The sequence below is a fragment of the Loxodonta africana genome, chromosome 5 (assembly GCF_030014295.1).
Source record: "Loxodonta africana isolate mLoxAfr1 chromosome 5, mLoxAfr1.hap2, whole genome shotgun sequence".
NCBI lineage: Eukaryota > Metazoa > Chordata > Mammalia > Proboscidea > Elephantidae > Loxodonta > Loxodonta africana.
The window spans coordinates 157,256,370-157,274,438 of NC_087346.1; the positions used below are offsets into that span (position 1 = coordinate 157,256,370).

At 48.2% G+C, this 18,069-nt stretch overlaps 1 protein-coding gene across 4 annotated transcripts in view; it reads right to left on the reverse strand.

Annotated features, from left to right (window-relative positions):
* Positions 1-18,052, reverse strand: part of LETM1 (leucine zipper and EF-hand containing transmembrane protein 1) — a 72,656-nt gene extending 54,604 nt beyond the window's left edge. For 3 of the 4 annotated variants that reach the window (XM_064286141.1, XM_064286140.1, XM_064286139.1), the window contains exons 1-2: positions 17,959-18,052; positions 11,600-11,660 (exon numbers count right to left, since the gene is read on the reverse strand). In XM_064286141.1, the coding sequence (XP_064142211.1) occupies positions 11,600-11,660; positions 17,959-18,037 (140 nt within the window). In that variant the 5' untranslated portion in view covers positions 18,038-18,052. Of the gene's footprint in view, positions 1-11,599; positions 11,661-17,958 lie in introns of those variants that run through there. The other variant, XM_064286142.1, reaches the window with a different exon arrangement.
* Positions 18,053-18,069: the final 17 nt, after the last annotated feature.

Below are 18,069 nucleotides of genomic sequence, written 5' to 3' on the forward strand. Positions count from 1 at the left end.
TCAGTGACGAGAAAAACGGAAACAGCCACCACAAGCAAGGGTGACTCCAGAAATGCAGGACAGCCCTCCACCCTGAGATGGGAGAACACAACAGTCCACATCAAGAGATGAAGGTACGCAACTGTGCACACCTCTGGGGTGCACGCTCTCATGACCTGGTGCTCATCAGTGGGGTCACTGGAGACCATGAGGAAAACCAACTCCTGAGAACCCCCAGCAGGCCCGCAGCACCTCCTCCAAACCCTCAGAACTCACTACTGTGCTTCACGTAGCTACGTGCAGAGAGCAGAGACACAACGGAGCACCCGGGGGCCCAGGCAGCACTGGCACACACACACCCACACACCCGCAGCAGAGATGCAGTGGAGCACCCGGGGGCCCGGGCAGCACTGGCACACACACACCCACACACCCACAGCAGAGACGCAGTGGAGCACCCGGGGGCCCGGGCAGCACTGGCACACACACACCCACACACCCACAGCAGAGACGCAGTGGAGCACCCGGGGGCCCGGGCAGCACTGGCACACACACATCCACACACCCGCAGCAGAGACGCAGTGGAGCACCCGGGGGCCCGGCAGCGCTGGCACACACACATCCACACACCCGCAGCAAGTCTCAGAAGCAGTCACACTAAGTGGGTGGACATCTGAGAAGAGACACGGCCTCACATCGGCTCAGGGCTTTCCTCCAATGTGCTTCAGAGCTCTCGTCTGTGGCGAGAGGAATTCCTGTATGCGGCTCTTTGCCTTGGTTCTTTGGAAAAACAGCTTAAGAGATTCTTCCCCTAAGCCCTGAAGAGTTACCTTTGCCCTTGCTTTCTATCCCAGAGGGTTTGTTACTTTTGCCCAGGCTGACCGACATTTCTTGGGTAAGCTGTAAACAACTTGGTTTGTTGTGGCCTTGGCTGCAGCCTGCCCTGTGACTGGTATGCACCTTGCAGGGATTGGTCAATGAGCTATGCAAATGAGGTGACTATAGCCTACTATGCAAATTAATTGTTTGTAGTCTGCCAAGAGAGGATTGGTCAGTTCATGCTCCCCCACTGGGAGGGGCCATGCCTTGAAACTGACAAGGCACCGTGTATATATGCAACCAGCCCCACAGAGGTTTTCCAGACAGAAAGAAGAGAAGCAGAAGGAAGAAGGCAGCAGCAGAGACGGATGAGGCAAGGAATCTCCCAGAAGAGCTATAACATGGGTCACGGGCTATCATGCTCAAGACAGAGACTGGCCCAGAAAGGGGCCTACAGAAGAGTCCATGGTGACAGCCAGCAGGGCCAAGAGGAGCCTGTCCTCAGGTGGCTTGAGAGGAGGACTACACAGCAGAGAGGAGCTGAGAGAGCTATCCTGCACTGAAGAAGGGAGACTTTGCCTGCATGCTTCCTGATCCTGAGTTGTGTACCCTGTTGCTTCCTTAATAAACCACTTAATTGTAAGTATGGTCTGGGAGTTCTGTATGGCCACTGCAACGGATTATCAAACCCAGAAGAGAAGTAGAGAGTGCTGCGGGAGGGATGGCTGGTGTCAGAATTGGTAAAAAAGTTGAAGGGCGGAGGACGCCTGATCTCCACCAGCCCAAGGCTGATCGTGACTCACGTTTTCCTCCCGAAAGTTAGCCAGGTTCTGATGCTGAGACCATGTACTAGTATGACTTCCACCATTTTACACTAAGTTTCGGGATTGCTGTAACCCAGCTTCCCTGCTTACTCAAGGTTCTGGGGGCTTCTCTCTGCCTATAGATCTACGATGAAGAAGGTCAAGAGTTGTTAGAGAATATCAGTTAGAGAACCCTCAGGGGTCGGGACCCATTTCACTGAAGACTATCTGAGGCAGCAAGAGAGACTGTTATAACTGTCACGAACGGTTACCATTTGTACCTACATGTCTGTGTGACTCAGGATTTTTTACACTGTGACCAAAATAAAAAATAAAATTTGACTGGGTGCTGAGACTGATATAAAACTTCGACTCTCAACCGTAATTCCTGATTTGAAGTGCTTTAGTTCATCAAAACAGCTTTATAGTTCTCATTGCTTAACTTTCTAAGGAAATGCTAAAAATTGTTAACTTATAAAGAAGTTCTATAAACAAAGCACAGCTTCCGTGTATTACTTAATAATATGAATCTTAATAAATGCTAAAAAAAAAAAGTCTTCAACAAATCCAATATTTATTCCTAATAAAAATGCTCTAAAATAAGAACAGACATGGCAAAGAGTACTTAAAAACAAAAGATGAGACAAACAAATTAAAAAATGGGCAAAGGGTTTAAATAGGCCTTCTCCAAAGAAGAGATATAAATGGTCAATGAACACATGAAAATATGTTCAGCATCGTTAGTCACTTGGGAGATTCAAATCAAAACCACATTGAGATACCACTTTACACGTGCTAGGATGGTGTTTACCAAAAAATATTGAAAATAACAAGTGTTGGAAAGGATGTAGAGAAATTAGCATCCTCATTCATCCACTGGAGGAAGAAGCCTAAGCTGCTCTGAAGGCAATGGCAAAGAACAACGCCCCAGGAATTGATGGAATACCAATTGAGATGTTTCAACAAACAGATGCAGCACTGGAAGTGCTCGCTCGTCTATGCCAAGAAATATGGAAGACAGCTTCCTGGCCAACTGACTCGAACAGATCCATATTTATGGCTATTCCCAAGAAAGTTCATCCAACTGAATGCAGAAATTATCAAACAATATCATTAATATCACATGCAAGCAAAATTTTGCTGAAGATCATTCAAAAACGGCTGCAGCAGTATATCGACAGGGAACTGCCAGGAATTCAGGCCGGTTTCAGAAGAGGATGTGGAACCAGGGATATCATTGCTGATGTCAGATGGATCCTGGCTGAAAGCAGAGAATACCAGAAGGATGTTTACCTGTGTTTTATTGACTATGCAAAGGCATTTGACTGTGTGGATCATAACAAACTATGGACGACACTGTGAAGAATGGGAATTCCAGAACACTTAATTGTGCTCATGAGGAACCTTTACATGGATCAAGAAGCAGTTGTTCGGACAGAACAAGGGAATACTGATTGGTTTAAAGTCAGGAAAGGTGTATGTCAGGGTTGTATTCTTTCACTGTACCTATTTAATCTTTATGCTGAACAAATAATACGAGAAGCTGGACTACATGAAGAAGAACGGGGTATTACGATTGGAGGAAGACTCATTAACAACCTGCGTTATGCAGATGACACAACCCTGCTTGCTGAAAATGAAGAGGACTTGAAGCACTTACTGATGAAGATCAAAGACCACAGCCTTCAACATGGATTATACCTCAACATAAAGAAAATAAAACTTCTCACAACTGGACCAATAAGCAACATCACGATAAACAGAGAAAAGACTGAAGTTGTCAAGGATTTCATTTTACTTAGATCCACAATCAACACTCATGGAAGTAGCAGTCAAGAGATCAAAAGACGCATTGCATTGGGCAAATCTGCACAAAAGACCTCTTTAAAGTCTTGAAAAGCAAGGATGTCACCTTGAGGACTAAACTATGATGTGCCCGACCGGAATCATGGTGTTTTCAATCGCCTCATATGCATGCGAAAGGTGGACAATGAATATGGAAAGACTGAAAAAGAATTGTGGTGTTGAAGAAGAATACTGAATATACCACTGACTGCCAAAAGAGCAAACAAATCTGTTTTGGAAGAAGTACCACCAGAAGGCTCCTTAGAAGCAAGGATGGTGAGACTACATCTCACGTACTTTGGACATGTTATCAAGAGGGATCAGTCCCTGGAAAAGGACATCATGGTTGGTAAATTGGAGGGTTAGCAAGAGAGGAAGACCCTCACCAAGATGGATTGACACAGTGGCTACAACAATGGGCTCAAGCGTAACTGATCACAAGGATGGCGCAGGACCGGACAGTGTTTTGTTCTGTCATACACAGGGTGGCTACGAGTCAGAACCGACTCGACGGCACTTAACAACAGAAGCATCCACTGCTGAAATGCCAGAAGGTGAGCCCCTCAGGTTGGAAGGCACTCAAAATATGACTGGGGAAGAACTGTCTCCTCAAAATACAGCTGATTTAATGACATGGAGTCAAGCTTTCGGGACCTTCATGTGCTGACGTGGCACGGCTCAAAATGAGAAGGAACAGCATAAACGTCCGTTAACAATCGAAACACGGACTGTGCTAAGTACGAATCTAGAAAAATCTGGAGTCATCAAAAATGAAATGGTCAATTGGTCTCAACCCACCTGGAGCAAAGGAAAATGAAGAACACCAAGGTCACACGACAACTAAGAGCCCAAGAGACAGAAAGGGCCACATGAACCAGAGACCTACATCATCCTGAGACCAGAAGAACTAGTTGGTGCCCGGCCACAATTGATGACTGCCCTGACAGGGAGCACAACAGAGAACTCCTGAGGGAACAGGAGATCAGTGGGATGCAGACCCCAAATTAATTCTCATAAAAAGACCATACTTAATGGTCTGACTGAGACTAGAGGAATCCCGGCGGCCATGCTCCCCAGACCTTCTGTTGGCACAGGACAGGAACCATCCCTGAAGACAACTCATCAGACATGAAAGGGACTGGTCAGCGGGTGGGAGAGAGATGCTGATGAAGAGTGAGCTAATTAAATCAGGTGGACACTTGAGAGTGTGTTGGCAACTCTTGTCTGGAGGGGGGATGGGAGGATAGAGAGAGAGGGAAGCTGGCAAAATTGTCACGAAAGGAGAGACTGAAAGGGTTGACTCAATAGGGGGAGAGCAAGTGGGAGTATGGAGTAAGATGTATGTAAACTTATATGTGACAGACTGATTGGATTTGTAAACTTTCACTTGAAGCTTAATAAAAGTTAATAAAAAAAAAAAAATGAAATGGCATGCATAAAGACTGATATCCCAAGGCATTAGCGAGGTGAAACGTACTGGCATTGGCCATTTTGAATCAGACAATCATATGGTCCACTATGCCGGGAATGACAACTCGAAGAGGAATGGCATTGCGATCATTGTCAACAAGAACGTTTCAAGATCCATCCTCAAGTACAACACTGTCAGTGACAGGGTAATATCTACATGCCTACAAGGAAGACCAGTTAATACGACTGTTATTCAAATTTATGCACCTATCACAATTGAAGATTTTTATCAACTTCTGCAGTCTGAGATTGATCAAACATCCAATCAAAATGCATTGATAATTACTGATGATTGGAATGCAAAAGTTGGAAACGAAGAAGGATCAGCGGTTGGAAAATATGGCCTTGGTGATAGAAACAATGCTGGAGATTGCATGATAGAATTTAACAAAACCAATGACTTCTTCCTTGTAACTACATTTTTTTCAACAACATAAATGGCACCTATACATGTAGACCCCACTGGATGGAAAACACAAGAATCAAATCAACTACGTCTGTGGAAACAGACTATGGAAAAGTACAATATCATCAGTCAGAACACAGACAGAGGGCCAACTGTGGAACAGACCATCAATTACTCACATGCAATTTTAAGATGAAGATGTAGAAAATTAAAACAAGCCCACAAGAACCAAACCACAACCTTGAGTATATCCTACGTGAATTCACAGATCATCTCAAGAATAGATTTGATACATTGAACGCTAACGACCGAAAAGACCAGATTAGCTGTGGAATGACATCAAGGACATCATACAAGAACAAAGCAAAAAGTCATTGAAAAGACAAGAAAGAAAGAAAAGACCAAAATGGATGTCAGAAGAGACTCTGAAACTCTCTTGAACACAGAGTAGCTACAGTGAAAGGAAGAAATGATGAAGTAAAAGAGCTGAACAGATTTCAAAGGGCAGCTTGAGAAGACAAGGTAAACTATTATATTGAAACATGCTAAGACCTGCAGTTAGAAAACTAAAAGAGAAAAACAAGTTCAGCATTTCTCACACTGAAAGAACTGAAGAAAAAATTCAACCCTCAAGTTGCAATTCTGAAGGATTCTATGGGCAAAATACTGAACAACCCAGAAAGCATCAAAAGATGGAAGGAATATACAGAGTCACTGTACCAAAAAAACTGGTTGATGTTCAACCATTTCAGGAGGTAGCATATTATCAAGAACCAATAATATTGAAAAAAGAAGTCCAAGCTACATTGAAGGCATTGGCGAAAAACAAGGCTCCAGGAATTGATGGAATACCAACTGAGATGTTTCAACAAACAGATGCAGCGCTGGAGGTATTCACTCGTCTATGCCAAGAAATTTGGAAGACAGCTACCTGGCCAACCAACTGGAGAGATCTGTATTGATGCCCATTCCAGAGAAAGGTGATCCAACAGAATGAGGATATTACCGAACAATATTATTAATGTCACATGAAAGTAAAATTTTGCTGAAAATAATTCAAAAACAGTCGTAGCAATACATTGCCAGGGAACTGCCAGAAATTCAAGTCAGATTCAGAAAAAGACATAGAATGAGACGTTATCCTTGCTGATGTCAGACGGATCTTGGCCAAAAGCAGAGAATACCAGCAAGGTGTTTACCTGTGTTTCATTGACTATGCAAAGGCATTTGACTGTGTGGATCATAACAAACTATGGTTAACATTGCAAAGGATGGGAATTCCAGAACACTTAATTGTGCCCATGTGAAACCTGTACTTAGACCAAGAGGCAGTCGTTTGAACAGAACAATACTGCATGGTTTAAAGTCAGGAAAGGTGTGCATTGAGGTTGTATCCTTTCACCACACTTATTCTATCTGTATGCTGAGTAAATAATCTGAGAAGCTGAACTATATAAGAACTCGGAATCAGCAATGGAGGAAGACTCATTAACAACCTGTGATACGCAGATGACATAACCTTGCTTGCTGACAGGTAAGAGGACTTGAAGCACTTATTGATGAAGACCAAAGACTACAGCCTTAAGTATGGATTACACCTCAATATAAAGAAAACAAAAATCCTCACAACTGGACCAACAGGCAACATCTTGACAAACAGAGAAATACTGAAGTTGTCAAGGACTTCATTTTACTTGGAGCCCTGGTGGCACAGTGGTTAAAACGATCAACTGCTAACCGAAAGGTAGGCAGTTCGAAACCACAAGCAGTTCTGCAGGAGACAGATGTGGCAGTCTCCTTCTGTACAGATTTTCGGCCTTGGAAGCCCTGTGGGGTCACTGTGAGTCAGAATCTACTTGATGGCAGTGGGTTAGAAAAGACAATAAAAAGGGAGGCCCATTACCAGCAAATATAAAACATCTGGCAACTGCCTTCAAGAGCAAAGCTGCGGCCTGTATGAGGAAAACAGCATACCTCTTTCTGAAAAGAAGAAAAGGTCTTAATAAAGAAAGCAACTTACGCTTAGAAAGACTACATATTTTTTACAATTACGATTCTTAAACTTTTTAATAGGTTAAATAACATTGTGGGTTAAAATCCCAAAAATATTTTTTTAGAAGTGAAATAACTCAAATGCCCATCTAGAATAAACAGACTAGAATATCAGAGAAAGGGCCAAAAAAGGGAAGTGTGCAAGCCTGGTCCCAGAAACTCAAGCAGGTTAGAGAATTCCGTAAGTCAAACAAGGCAATGCTGAGTTACCTGGCAGCAGCGGAGAAAGGAAGGTGGCCCCTGCAGTGCTGGAGTGGATTCAGGCAGGGGTCACTGAAGGGGCTGGTACAATCCGAATCCAGTTCACACAGGGTTGATGCCAACCCACATCGAGATCCTCCACGCTAAAAAACCAGGCTTCACATTAAAAGCCAAACTTCTGATTTCTCTTGAAAAATCTAAGGTCAGGCCATGGGGCCCATGTCTTCAAGGCAGCCACTGGCTCCAGCTGACCATGGACCAGCACCCCCGGCCCAGACACCCAAAACGCTACCCATAGATTAAAGGGCTCACTTTATGATGGACTCTACAGAAGCAAGAGCAAAGATGTGCTATGCCTATCCATTAAAGCCTATATTGTCACAACAAGGAGGAGACCTCATGACAAAAGACTTCTGAATATCAGAAAAGACCCTAATTAAAATCAAAGCCGAAGAGCCAGATAGGAGCATCTACAGCAGGTGGCAACGGCCTTCAGAGGCCGCTGGTGATGCGGACATGAACCAGGGAGGGGGCTGCTGTTGTACACTCTTCAATCCAGCAATCCCACGCTAGGGAAATATTCCTGGGGAACAAAAAGACGCGTGCATACCTGCTCACTTCAGCACTTTACAAAAGTCATGAAACCGGAAACAGTGCTCAAGCAGTATTTGACTTTAACAAGCAGTGCAGTGAATGACTTCATACAGCCCTTCTAGCCATGGTCTTTGTAACTCCCACAAAAGGGTGGGATTATACAAATAAGGTGTTTGTGGCCCACCAAGGGGATCTGACAGCCTGCTAATAATGCAAACAATGTACATGCAACACTGCAGGGGTGGGACCATGCAAATAAAGTCCATGGAACTCTAATGAGGGGATTGGTCAGTTTTGCCATCCCCGCTAGGCTTAAAAGAAGCCAGTATCAGAAGCAGAGAGAGGAGCTCGCTACCATCAAGAAGAACCAGGAACAAAGCGCACCCTTTGGATCCAGGGTCCCTACACTGAGAACCTCCCAGATCTCCCAGATCCAGGCAACAGAGAGCTCTAATACCAGAGATGGTGAGAGATGACAAGTGTCAGAGAATATGTGGCAGCAGAGGCAGCAGAACCAGAAGACTGGCAGGAGATAGCACAGTGGGTTTTCTGGCCTACAGAGCAAGGTGGCTACACTGGACATGCCAAACCACGGAGCAAGAGAGCTGAGCACCTTTGGGCAGGAGACTTGCTGGCGGAATGGGGTGCCTCTAGGCACTTGCTGACAAAGCTAAAAAGCTTTGTAACACCTGCCCAGGCAGGGCAGAGGCCACGCCAACAGTGCAGGGTCCCGCAGCAGAAGCCGAGAAGAAGCTGCCCTGATCAAAGAACTGTATACTGAGTTGTTCCTGTTACTTCCAAGCTGATTCTGATCTTGAGTTGGAACCTGTTACCACCCTATAAGAAGGGACCAGACCCTAGAGAGGGACATCATGCTTGGTAAAGTGGAGGGTCGGCAAAAAAAAGACCCTCAATGAGATGGAATGACACAGTGGCTGCAACAATGGGCTCAAGCACGGCAACAATTGTGAGGACGGTGCAGGACCAGGCAGTGTTTTCTTCTGTTCTACATAGGGTTGCTATGAGTCGGAACTGACTTGACAGCACCTAACGACACTACCGCTTCTCGAATCAAACCCGTAACTGTGCGTATGGTCTGTGAACTCTGTGGGCACCGCCATGAATTACCGAAGGCGGCAAGGAAGCAGAGAGTGCCGTGGCATGGGTAGCTGGTGTCAGAATTGGTAAAAAGGTTGGAGACAGGAGGTTTGTCTGACTGCTGATGTTGACCTTGATTCTCTCTCCTCCCCCTTGTGAAATTAGATGAGGTGTGACACTGTTGCACCATTTTTGCAAACTACAACCAAGTTTTTATCTTAGGGAACTAAATCTGCCCCAGGAAGCACCCTCCAGAAAGTTCCACAGCCAAACTGAGATAGTAAATCAATAATTTTAAATGAATACGAAAACCCAAAATTCCCCCACATCTCTCTCACATAGGACACTTGGAGATGCTCGGAGGGGAGAGGAGGCAAGCTCCACTCCAGTTGTTCTGAGCTTGAGACACTGCTAAGAAAGTGTCCGGGGGAGGTGGACACAGACCTGGTGCTCCGGAGAGAGGTCTAGGGGTCATCACACAGCTGAGGAGGAACACCAGGAGATGGCCAGATTGGGGGAGGGAAAGGGGTGCAGGCAGAGGGGACAGCAGGTCCAGTGTGGGGACAGGGAAGCATGGGGTGTCCTCACTCCAAGAGGCCTTCTCAAATGGGCCCCCTAGATTCACAGCAGCACCGCAAGCCCCCCTCGCAGCCTTTCTACACTAAGCTGTCATTACCTGTCAATTACCTGTCACTTTGCCAGACTGTGGGCACCATAAGGGAAGGGCTATCGTCCACTGTACTCACAGGAACACCCTCCAAACCAGGCATGGAGTGTGCCATATGGTCATCACTTAATAAACATGTGATGGGAGCATGCAGATGGGAGCACCAGGGGGCAGCATGTCTGTCTTCCTGTTCACTGACAGACCCCACACCCAGGACATTGTCTGACACACATCGAAGTCTTTTTTGCATGAGTAAATGAACCAAAACCCAAAACCAAACCCACTGCCAATGAGTCGATTCCGACTCCTAGTGACCCCACAGGGTATCCAAGGCTGTAAATCTCTATGGAAGCAGACTGCCACATCTTTCTCCCATAGAGCCACTGGTAGTTTCAAACCACTGACCTTTTGGTTAGCAGTCCATCGCTTTAACCACTGTGCCACCAGGGCTCCTCTAGTAAATGAAAGACCACTAAAAATGGCCGCTGTACAACTGGGCTAAACCAAAACAATGCAGTTTCCTGAATAAACTGAACACTTTAAAAGCCAGAGTAGCAGGGGCGGGAGTCTGGGGACCATGGTTTCAGCGGACATCTAGATCAACTGGAATAATAAAAATCTATTAAGAAAATATTCTGCATCCCACTTTGGAGAGTGGCATCTGGGGTAAACATTAGCAAGCTACCATCTAAGATGCATCAATTGGTCTCAACCCACCTGGAGCAAAGGAGAATGAAGAACACCAAAGACACAAGGTAATCATAAGCCCAAGAGACAGAAAGGGCCACATAAAATCAGAGACCACATCAGTCTGATACTAGAACGAGATGGTGCCCAGCTACAACTGATGACTGCCTTGACAGGGAACACAACTGAGAATCCCTGATGGAGCAGGAGAGCAGTGGGATGCAGACCCCAAATTACTGTAAAAAGACCAGACTTAATGGTCTGACTGAGACTAGAAGGACACCGGAGGTCATGGTCCCCAGACCTTCTGTTAGCCCAAGACAGGAACCATTCCCAAAGCCAACTCTTCAGACAAGGATTAGACTGGACAATGGGATAGAAAATGACACTGGTGAAGAGTGAGCTTCTCAGATAAGTAGACACATTAGACTATGTGGGCAACTCCTGTCTGGAGGGGAGATGAGAGGGCAGAGGGGATCAGAAGCTGGCTGAATGGGCACGAAGAGAGTAGAGGGAAGGAATGTGCTCTCATTAGGGGAAGAGCAACTAGGAGTATATAGCAAGGTGTATATAAATTTTCGTATGAGAGACTGACTTGATTTGTCAACTTTCACTTAAAGCACAATAAAAATAAATAAAAAATGAAAAAATGGCAGCTGTGTGGACACATGGAGAAGCTATGTGATACCAAACCCCATGCAGGATACGATAACAACTATATATTTAAAAAACTGTATATTTTAAATGAAAAAACAGTTAGACGAAGAGGTTTGACTAAAATGTACCAAAATGCGAATAAATATGTAATAGAGTACTGGGATGACGGACATTCATTTTCCTATGCGCATGGTTTAGGAAAAAATAGGACAGGAAAGTATGAAATTGCTCCCCCTCAAAATCAAGAGGAACGCCTGACTCTCAAGCATTTCCAAGCCCCATTTTCAAACATACATGTGAAAAGTGACATTATTTACTTACACATGGCTTATCAGCCCCACGGTGTTGGTACAACTGAGACAAGCACGGTCCCCCAGACTGCCTACGACAAAAACAAAGAAAAGGTAAGTAAATAAATCTCAAACTAGGCTATTTATACTGACACCATCTTTTAAAGTCTAAAACAGCACCACTCTATTCTGTAGAAACCTCTCCCTATAAGTTTCTGGAAGCTTGTTCTAAGTGTTGGAAGGCTCCAGAGTGTAGCTAAGTGATGGGTCTGTCCCAACCAGGGAATAAAGAGTCTCAGGGTGGCCCCAAGGAAAAAAAGGGAGCCTAACACAGCCCCTGGTTCCGTGCACCCCGAGGGGGAAGCCGCGCAGGCCAAGCCTCAAGAAAGAGATCCCACAGTTGGCAAGCAAGCAGAGGGGCCAGGACCACTCTCCCAGGGAGCACTTTAGGCTGGTTCTGGTGGACAGGGGCCAGGAACGCCACGTGACCTCCAACGCTGTCAGTCCTGCAGAGCAAGCATGGGCCCATGAAAATGACCACACCGGCCTCTCTGAGTGCACAAGGGACAGGGGCTATGAAGATGAGCAAACGAATGCAAAAAGGACGCCACCTCTGGGATGAACAGTAAACAGTGACAAGGGTACAAACTGTTTCAGGGTTTTAACGTATTTCTGATGCCTCCCCTAACTCACTCTAGACTCAGGACTCTGTCAGCATAAAGTCAGAGCTCACTCACACAGCGAACATTCAAGGTCTGCCTGTACTGGGGATTCAAGACAGATGTCAGATAGACGAGGCAGGCACTGCTGGAGCGGCCACTGAGGGTGCACCAGGCCTGTGCAGAAATCAGGCAGCTCCCCAGAAGGAGGCGAGCCTGGAAAGGCAGGTGGCATTTGTAAAAGGCTTGTCTGTCAGCGAGACCAACGGCTTCGACCCTTCAGGCAGTGGGGAGAGGCAGGGGCAGGTTTGGATGGCTGAGACATCACTGTAAGAGCCAGCAGGCGGGGAAGAGAAGCCAGAGGGGGCAGGGGACAGGCGCTGAGTGTCACAGCCCAGAGCAAGAGGTCAGGCAGGGTGGTACCCGGCTGCTTACAGTGGGTCCTCCCAGGGATGAAAGATGTCCTCTTGCTCCTTCACGTCATTCAAGAGAGGAGCAGCCACTCACATGGTGAGGGATGCTTCAGTTAAACACAACATTTAGAAATGCAGACTACTGGTGACGGCCTAGGTTTTAGGTCAGGGCTGGGTTTCCCCATGTTCAGGTCACCATCACCCATAATTTAAAGATGTCATAGACGTTCTTTTCCATATCAAGTGTTACTTATGTTTTAAATCAAAATTAAAAAATACACATTCCATTATAAACATCTACTTTATAAACCTTACCCACTGAAAGAAACGGCTGTGGTATGTGGACATGCCAAGTCCTTCACACTGAGGCCCTCCCTTTCCTTCCCCCCAAAACAGAAGGAAACGTGAGGGGCCACAGCCCACCACCACAGTACCACCTGTGCCCTCCTTCTGGTCTCTCTGCTCCTACCTGGGGCCTCCCCAGCCTCCCAAAGACTCAGCTGGGAAATGGCTCCACGCACCTCAGGCACGTCCCCACCAGCAGGCAGACATGCCACCACAGTTCCCATCCTGCAAATGTAAAAAGTGGAAACCAACCCCCCTCAAACTCACCTGTAGTGAGCACCTCCTTCTCTCTGAGGACAGACCTCGACTCAGATCCCCCAGCAGTGACACTGCCTCCTTTCTGATGACAGACCCCTGACTCGGATCCCCCAACCCCCCAACCCGTAGGAAGCGTCCCCTCCCCTCTGAGAACGAACCTCCTACTCCAGTCCCCCTGCAGCGCCCACCTGCTCCTCTCTGAGCTGCGTCTCCTAGTCCACTCGGCCACTCGCTGTTGCCGTGCTCTTCCCAAAACCACTCCAGGGGCTTCTGTCCTCAGTGCTCCCAGGGACCCCTCAGTCAAGGCCATGGTCAAGGCCACAGAGGACACCAGTGCTTTCTGCTAGTCCTCCTCTCCCCTCCCCCTCCACAGCAGTGACACTGTCCACGGACCACTCCCTGTTGCGTGGGCCGCTCCCTCCTTCCGGAAGCTCTTTCTTCACCGGGCTTCCAGGAAGCCACACTCTCTTGGGTTTCCTCCTCAGGCTGCTCCTTTCTAGGACAAAGGCAAGCACTTTCCTGAGCGGCGGATACATGGTCCACCTGGTGCAACACCTCCACCTGGAGGTCTCACAGGCAGCTAATTCAACAACTCAGGAACTCTCACCATGCCCCCAACCTGCTCCCTCCCAAGTCTTCCCCTGGTGACAGATGGCACTGCTGTCCCTGGTGCTGGCTCAGGCCAGATGACCAGGAATCACCCCTAATCCTCTCTCCCCCTTCTCTCCCACCCAGCTCTTTAGCAAGCCCAGTCACCCCTACTTTTAAACACCCTCTGCCAACTCCTGAAATGTGGGCCACAGGTAGCAACGCCCTTCCAAAGGTACAGGCCAGGACAGACCTGACAACACGACCTCAGTCAAGGGATCAAGGTTCACATCCACACTGCTAAGTCGTGGTGACAGTGTGAGCCCTTGATGGGAAGTGATGAGAAAGACACTTCACCTCTGTGGTCTCTTCCTCCCCCAAACCTACCATCTCAGTCTAATCAGACAGACATCAGACAAACTCCAAGTGAGGCCATCCTACAAAGTACCTGACCAGCACTCCTCCAAACTGTCAAGGTCATCGAAAACAAGGGAAGTCTGAGAAACTGTCACAGCCCAGAGGAGCTTACGGAGACATGATGACTAAATGTCACGTGGTGTCCTGGATGGGATCCTGGGAGAGAAAAAGGACACTAGGGGAAAACTAAGGAAACCCAAACACAGTGTGGACTCTAGTTAACATAACGTGTCGGTGTGGCTGCTCAGTTGCGACAAGTGAACCATATGAGACGTTAACAACAGGGTAGGTGTGTGGCACATAGGAACTGTCCTGCTAGTGGCTCAGGTTTTTCTGTAAATCTAAAATTGCTCTAAAACAGTTTCTTTTAAAAAAAGATGAGCCAGGCACTGTCCTGAGCACTCCACGTGAGCAGATTCATCAACCCTCCACCTGACAACTGTCAGGCAGTGACCCTTTCCCTGCTTTACAATGAGAAAAGGAGACAGCAAGGGACGGCTTCTTGGCCCAGTCCTGTAGCTGGGAGGTAGGCAGCCAGGATGGGAGGCAGGGCCTGCCCTCGGGGACACTGCCACGCTGCCTGCCTGTGTGCCTCACAGGGACCTGCTCACCACGAGGGAAAAGGGCTCGGGGTTAATTTTCCATGCCTAAGGCTTGCGTGTTGCTATGATCCTGAATAGGTTTCAGCAGAACTTACAGACTAAAAGTAGGAAAAAAGCCCTGGTGATCTACTTCCAAAAAGCAGCCAGTGAAAACCCTATGGACCACAACAGTCTAATCAAACAGTCACCAGGAGTCTGGCTGGCATCTAACAACTCAGGAGGGATGGCGTCGGTCAGCTCAGTAAATGTTTGACAGCTGAATTAATGAACGCGTCATGGCCAAGGGGGTCTTTGAGGCCTTAGGGAATCTGATGACCACCAGGGCCCCTTGCTCCAGAAAAAGACGTGTAAGCACTCAGCTGGGGTGGGGGTGTTCATTTCCAAGGCCTCAGGGATCTCCCCAAAGTCCATCCCCAGCCCCCAAGTGGAGAACCTGGTCAAAGGCTCTGAATTTCTTCTCGGTCCTACAGCAAACTGGCTGTATAACTCACCCTCAATCACTTAACACCTCCATAAGAAAGAACAGTGATAACGATAAAAACATTTGTGTCCTTAGGATGATAAAAAAAAACGTTCACACACAGAAAACATCAGATAATTCTTAAACCATAACATGCTGTAGAAATGTGAGGGGGCAAAGACATTTTTATCATCATCTTTAACATTTCAAGACGCAGAGGGCGCCTCCCCAGCAGATGAAAGGCTAAAAGCTGAGCTAGAAAGGGACCAGGCTGTTCAGGCTATCCCTGCCCACAGCTCCAAAGGTCTCAACTGCTGACCTGCCACTGTTAAAAATTACAAGAATTAAGTTTCTTGTGGTATTCTCACAAACTGTAAAAACCTTTTTTATATTACTAGACTCTCTTGATTGTATAGGACAAGTACTAGCCTTAGCGCAATCTTACAAACATACAAATAAGTAAACAAATCCAGATAGGTTAAAGAGAGAAAGACAGATTTCAGGGGACATCTACGTCAACTGGCATAATAAAATCTATTAGGAAAACATTCTGCATCCCACTTTGGAGAGTGGCGTCCGGGGTCTTAAACGCTAGCAAGCAGCCATCTAAGATGCATCAACTGGTCTCAACCTACCTGGAGCAAAGGAGAATGAACAATACCAAAGACACAAGATAACCATGAGCCCAAGAGACAGAAAGGGGAATATAAACCAGAGACTACGTCAGCCTGAGACCAGAAGAACTAGACGGTGCCTAGCTATAACCGATGACTGCCCTGACAGGGAACCAACAGAGAACCCCGAGGGAGCAGGAGAGCAGTGGGATGCAGACCCCAAATTCTCATAAAAAGATCAGACTTAATAGTCTGACTGAGACTAGAAGGACCCCAGAGGTCACAGTCTCCAGACCTTCTGTTAGCCCAAGACAGGAACCATTCCCAAAGCCAACTCTTCAGACAGGGATTAGACTGGACTATGGGATAGAAAATGATACTGGTGAAGAGCGAGCTTCTTGGATCAAGTAGAAACTTGGGACTGTGTGCAGCTCCTGTCTGGAGAGATGAGAGGGCAGAGGGGATCAGAAGCTGGCCTAATGGACACGAAAATAGAGAATGGAAAGGAGGAGTGTGCTGTCTCATTAGGGGGAGAGCACCTGGGGGTGTATAGCAAGGTGTGTACAAATTTTTGTATTAGAGACTAGCTTGATTTGTAAACTTTCACTTAAAGCACATTAAAAATTAAAAAAAAAATTCAGAAGGGGAAAGGGGAAATGTGCTGTTACATTCTGGGGACTGCAACTAATGTCACAAAGTAACATGTGTATCAATTTTTATGAGACATTAACTTAAGTTGTGAACGTTCACCTAAATTTAAAAAAGAGAGAGAGAAAAACAAAGAAAGAGGCCATTTGCTAGGAGCCAAGCGTAGGCGCCTTTGGTGTTAAACCCTAAGAGCCTGTGAGTCAGGTGTTATCCAGGTGTTAAGGGACCTGCTGAAGGTCAGGTCACGCACAGCAATGCCTGGGGCCCCTCTACTGGAGTGCTCTCCTGGACGTGAGGCCGCCGCCCACACCAGTGCCCTCTGCCCATCAGTCCAGCTCATCTCCTACTGCCTCTCATATCTTCCTGCCTCTGCAGTGTCATCACTTTTGATATTCCCTGCTTCGTCTAAGTGTTCGCCCTCGACCCTGTCTGCAGTCAGCACTGGGGAAGCTTCCACTTACCCAATTAGACACACACACACTCATGTTCAGCATTTCAGCATTCCCGAAGGTGACACACACACACACACACACACACACACACACACACACACGCTAATTATATGGGCAGGGTCTGCAGCTAGCTCATCGCTCCGCGCAGTATCTGGCGCCACACAGGTGGGTGCCCAGTAATTTCACAGGGATAAACGGGATGTTGCCATCGACCTCATCAGGTCCCCCAGATCTCCTGCAATCTTACAGGTCTGCCTCCACGCCACTCGGACAGTCCCACCTCAGAATCTCAGAACGTGGCCAAAAGGCACGGCTGTGCTCGCGAGTGGCCGCCCCGTTCCAGAAACTTGTCACAGAGAAGGGGCCAGCGTGCCGGACCAGGGCTGGTCGTCAGCACGCTCTTTCCAAAACTCTCCTAAGCTCTCCTACAGATACGGTAACCAGCGGCGACCGGTGCGCTTAAGGTCACAGCCCGAGTGGAGAGAGTGACGGCAGCCGCACCCCGCGCCAAGTGGCACCGCTCGCACCAGGCCCCGGGTCGCCAGGCCGGCCAGCGACTCCAGCTGCAGCTGCCGGGCTCTGGGGCCCAGACCGACCGCGGCCGCTCGGCATCGCCCCGGCAGCCCACCCAGCCCGGGCTCCCGCGCACCGGGAGGCGGCGGGCCGGCGGCCGGGCGGGGCGCTGCGGAGGCGGACAGCGGCTGGCGGCTGGCTCGCCCGGCCGCCGCGGGGCCGTCTGCGGTTCCTTCCCGGCCGTGACCCCGAACGAGGCGCCCCTCGGCTCGCCTCCCGGCCCCAGCCCGTCCTCCGGGCACAGGCCGAGCGCCCCGCCCCGCCCCGCCCGTGGGGCCGCGCCCGGCTCGCCCGGAGCCGCAGGGCCCGAGCCCCACCCGGCCCCGACCCCGCGCCAGCGGCCGAGCGCCGGCCGGCTTACCCCTCGGCGCGGCGGCGCGGGGCGGCGGGAGGCGGGCGGGCCCCCGGCCGCGGCAGCTCCTCAGTAAGATGGACGCCATGTGCCCGGGCGCGGCGCCCGCTGCCGGCCTGC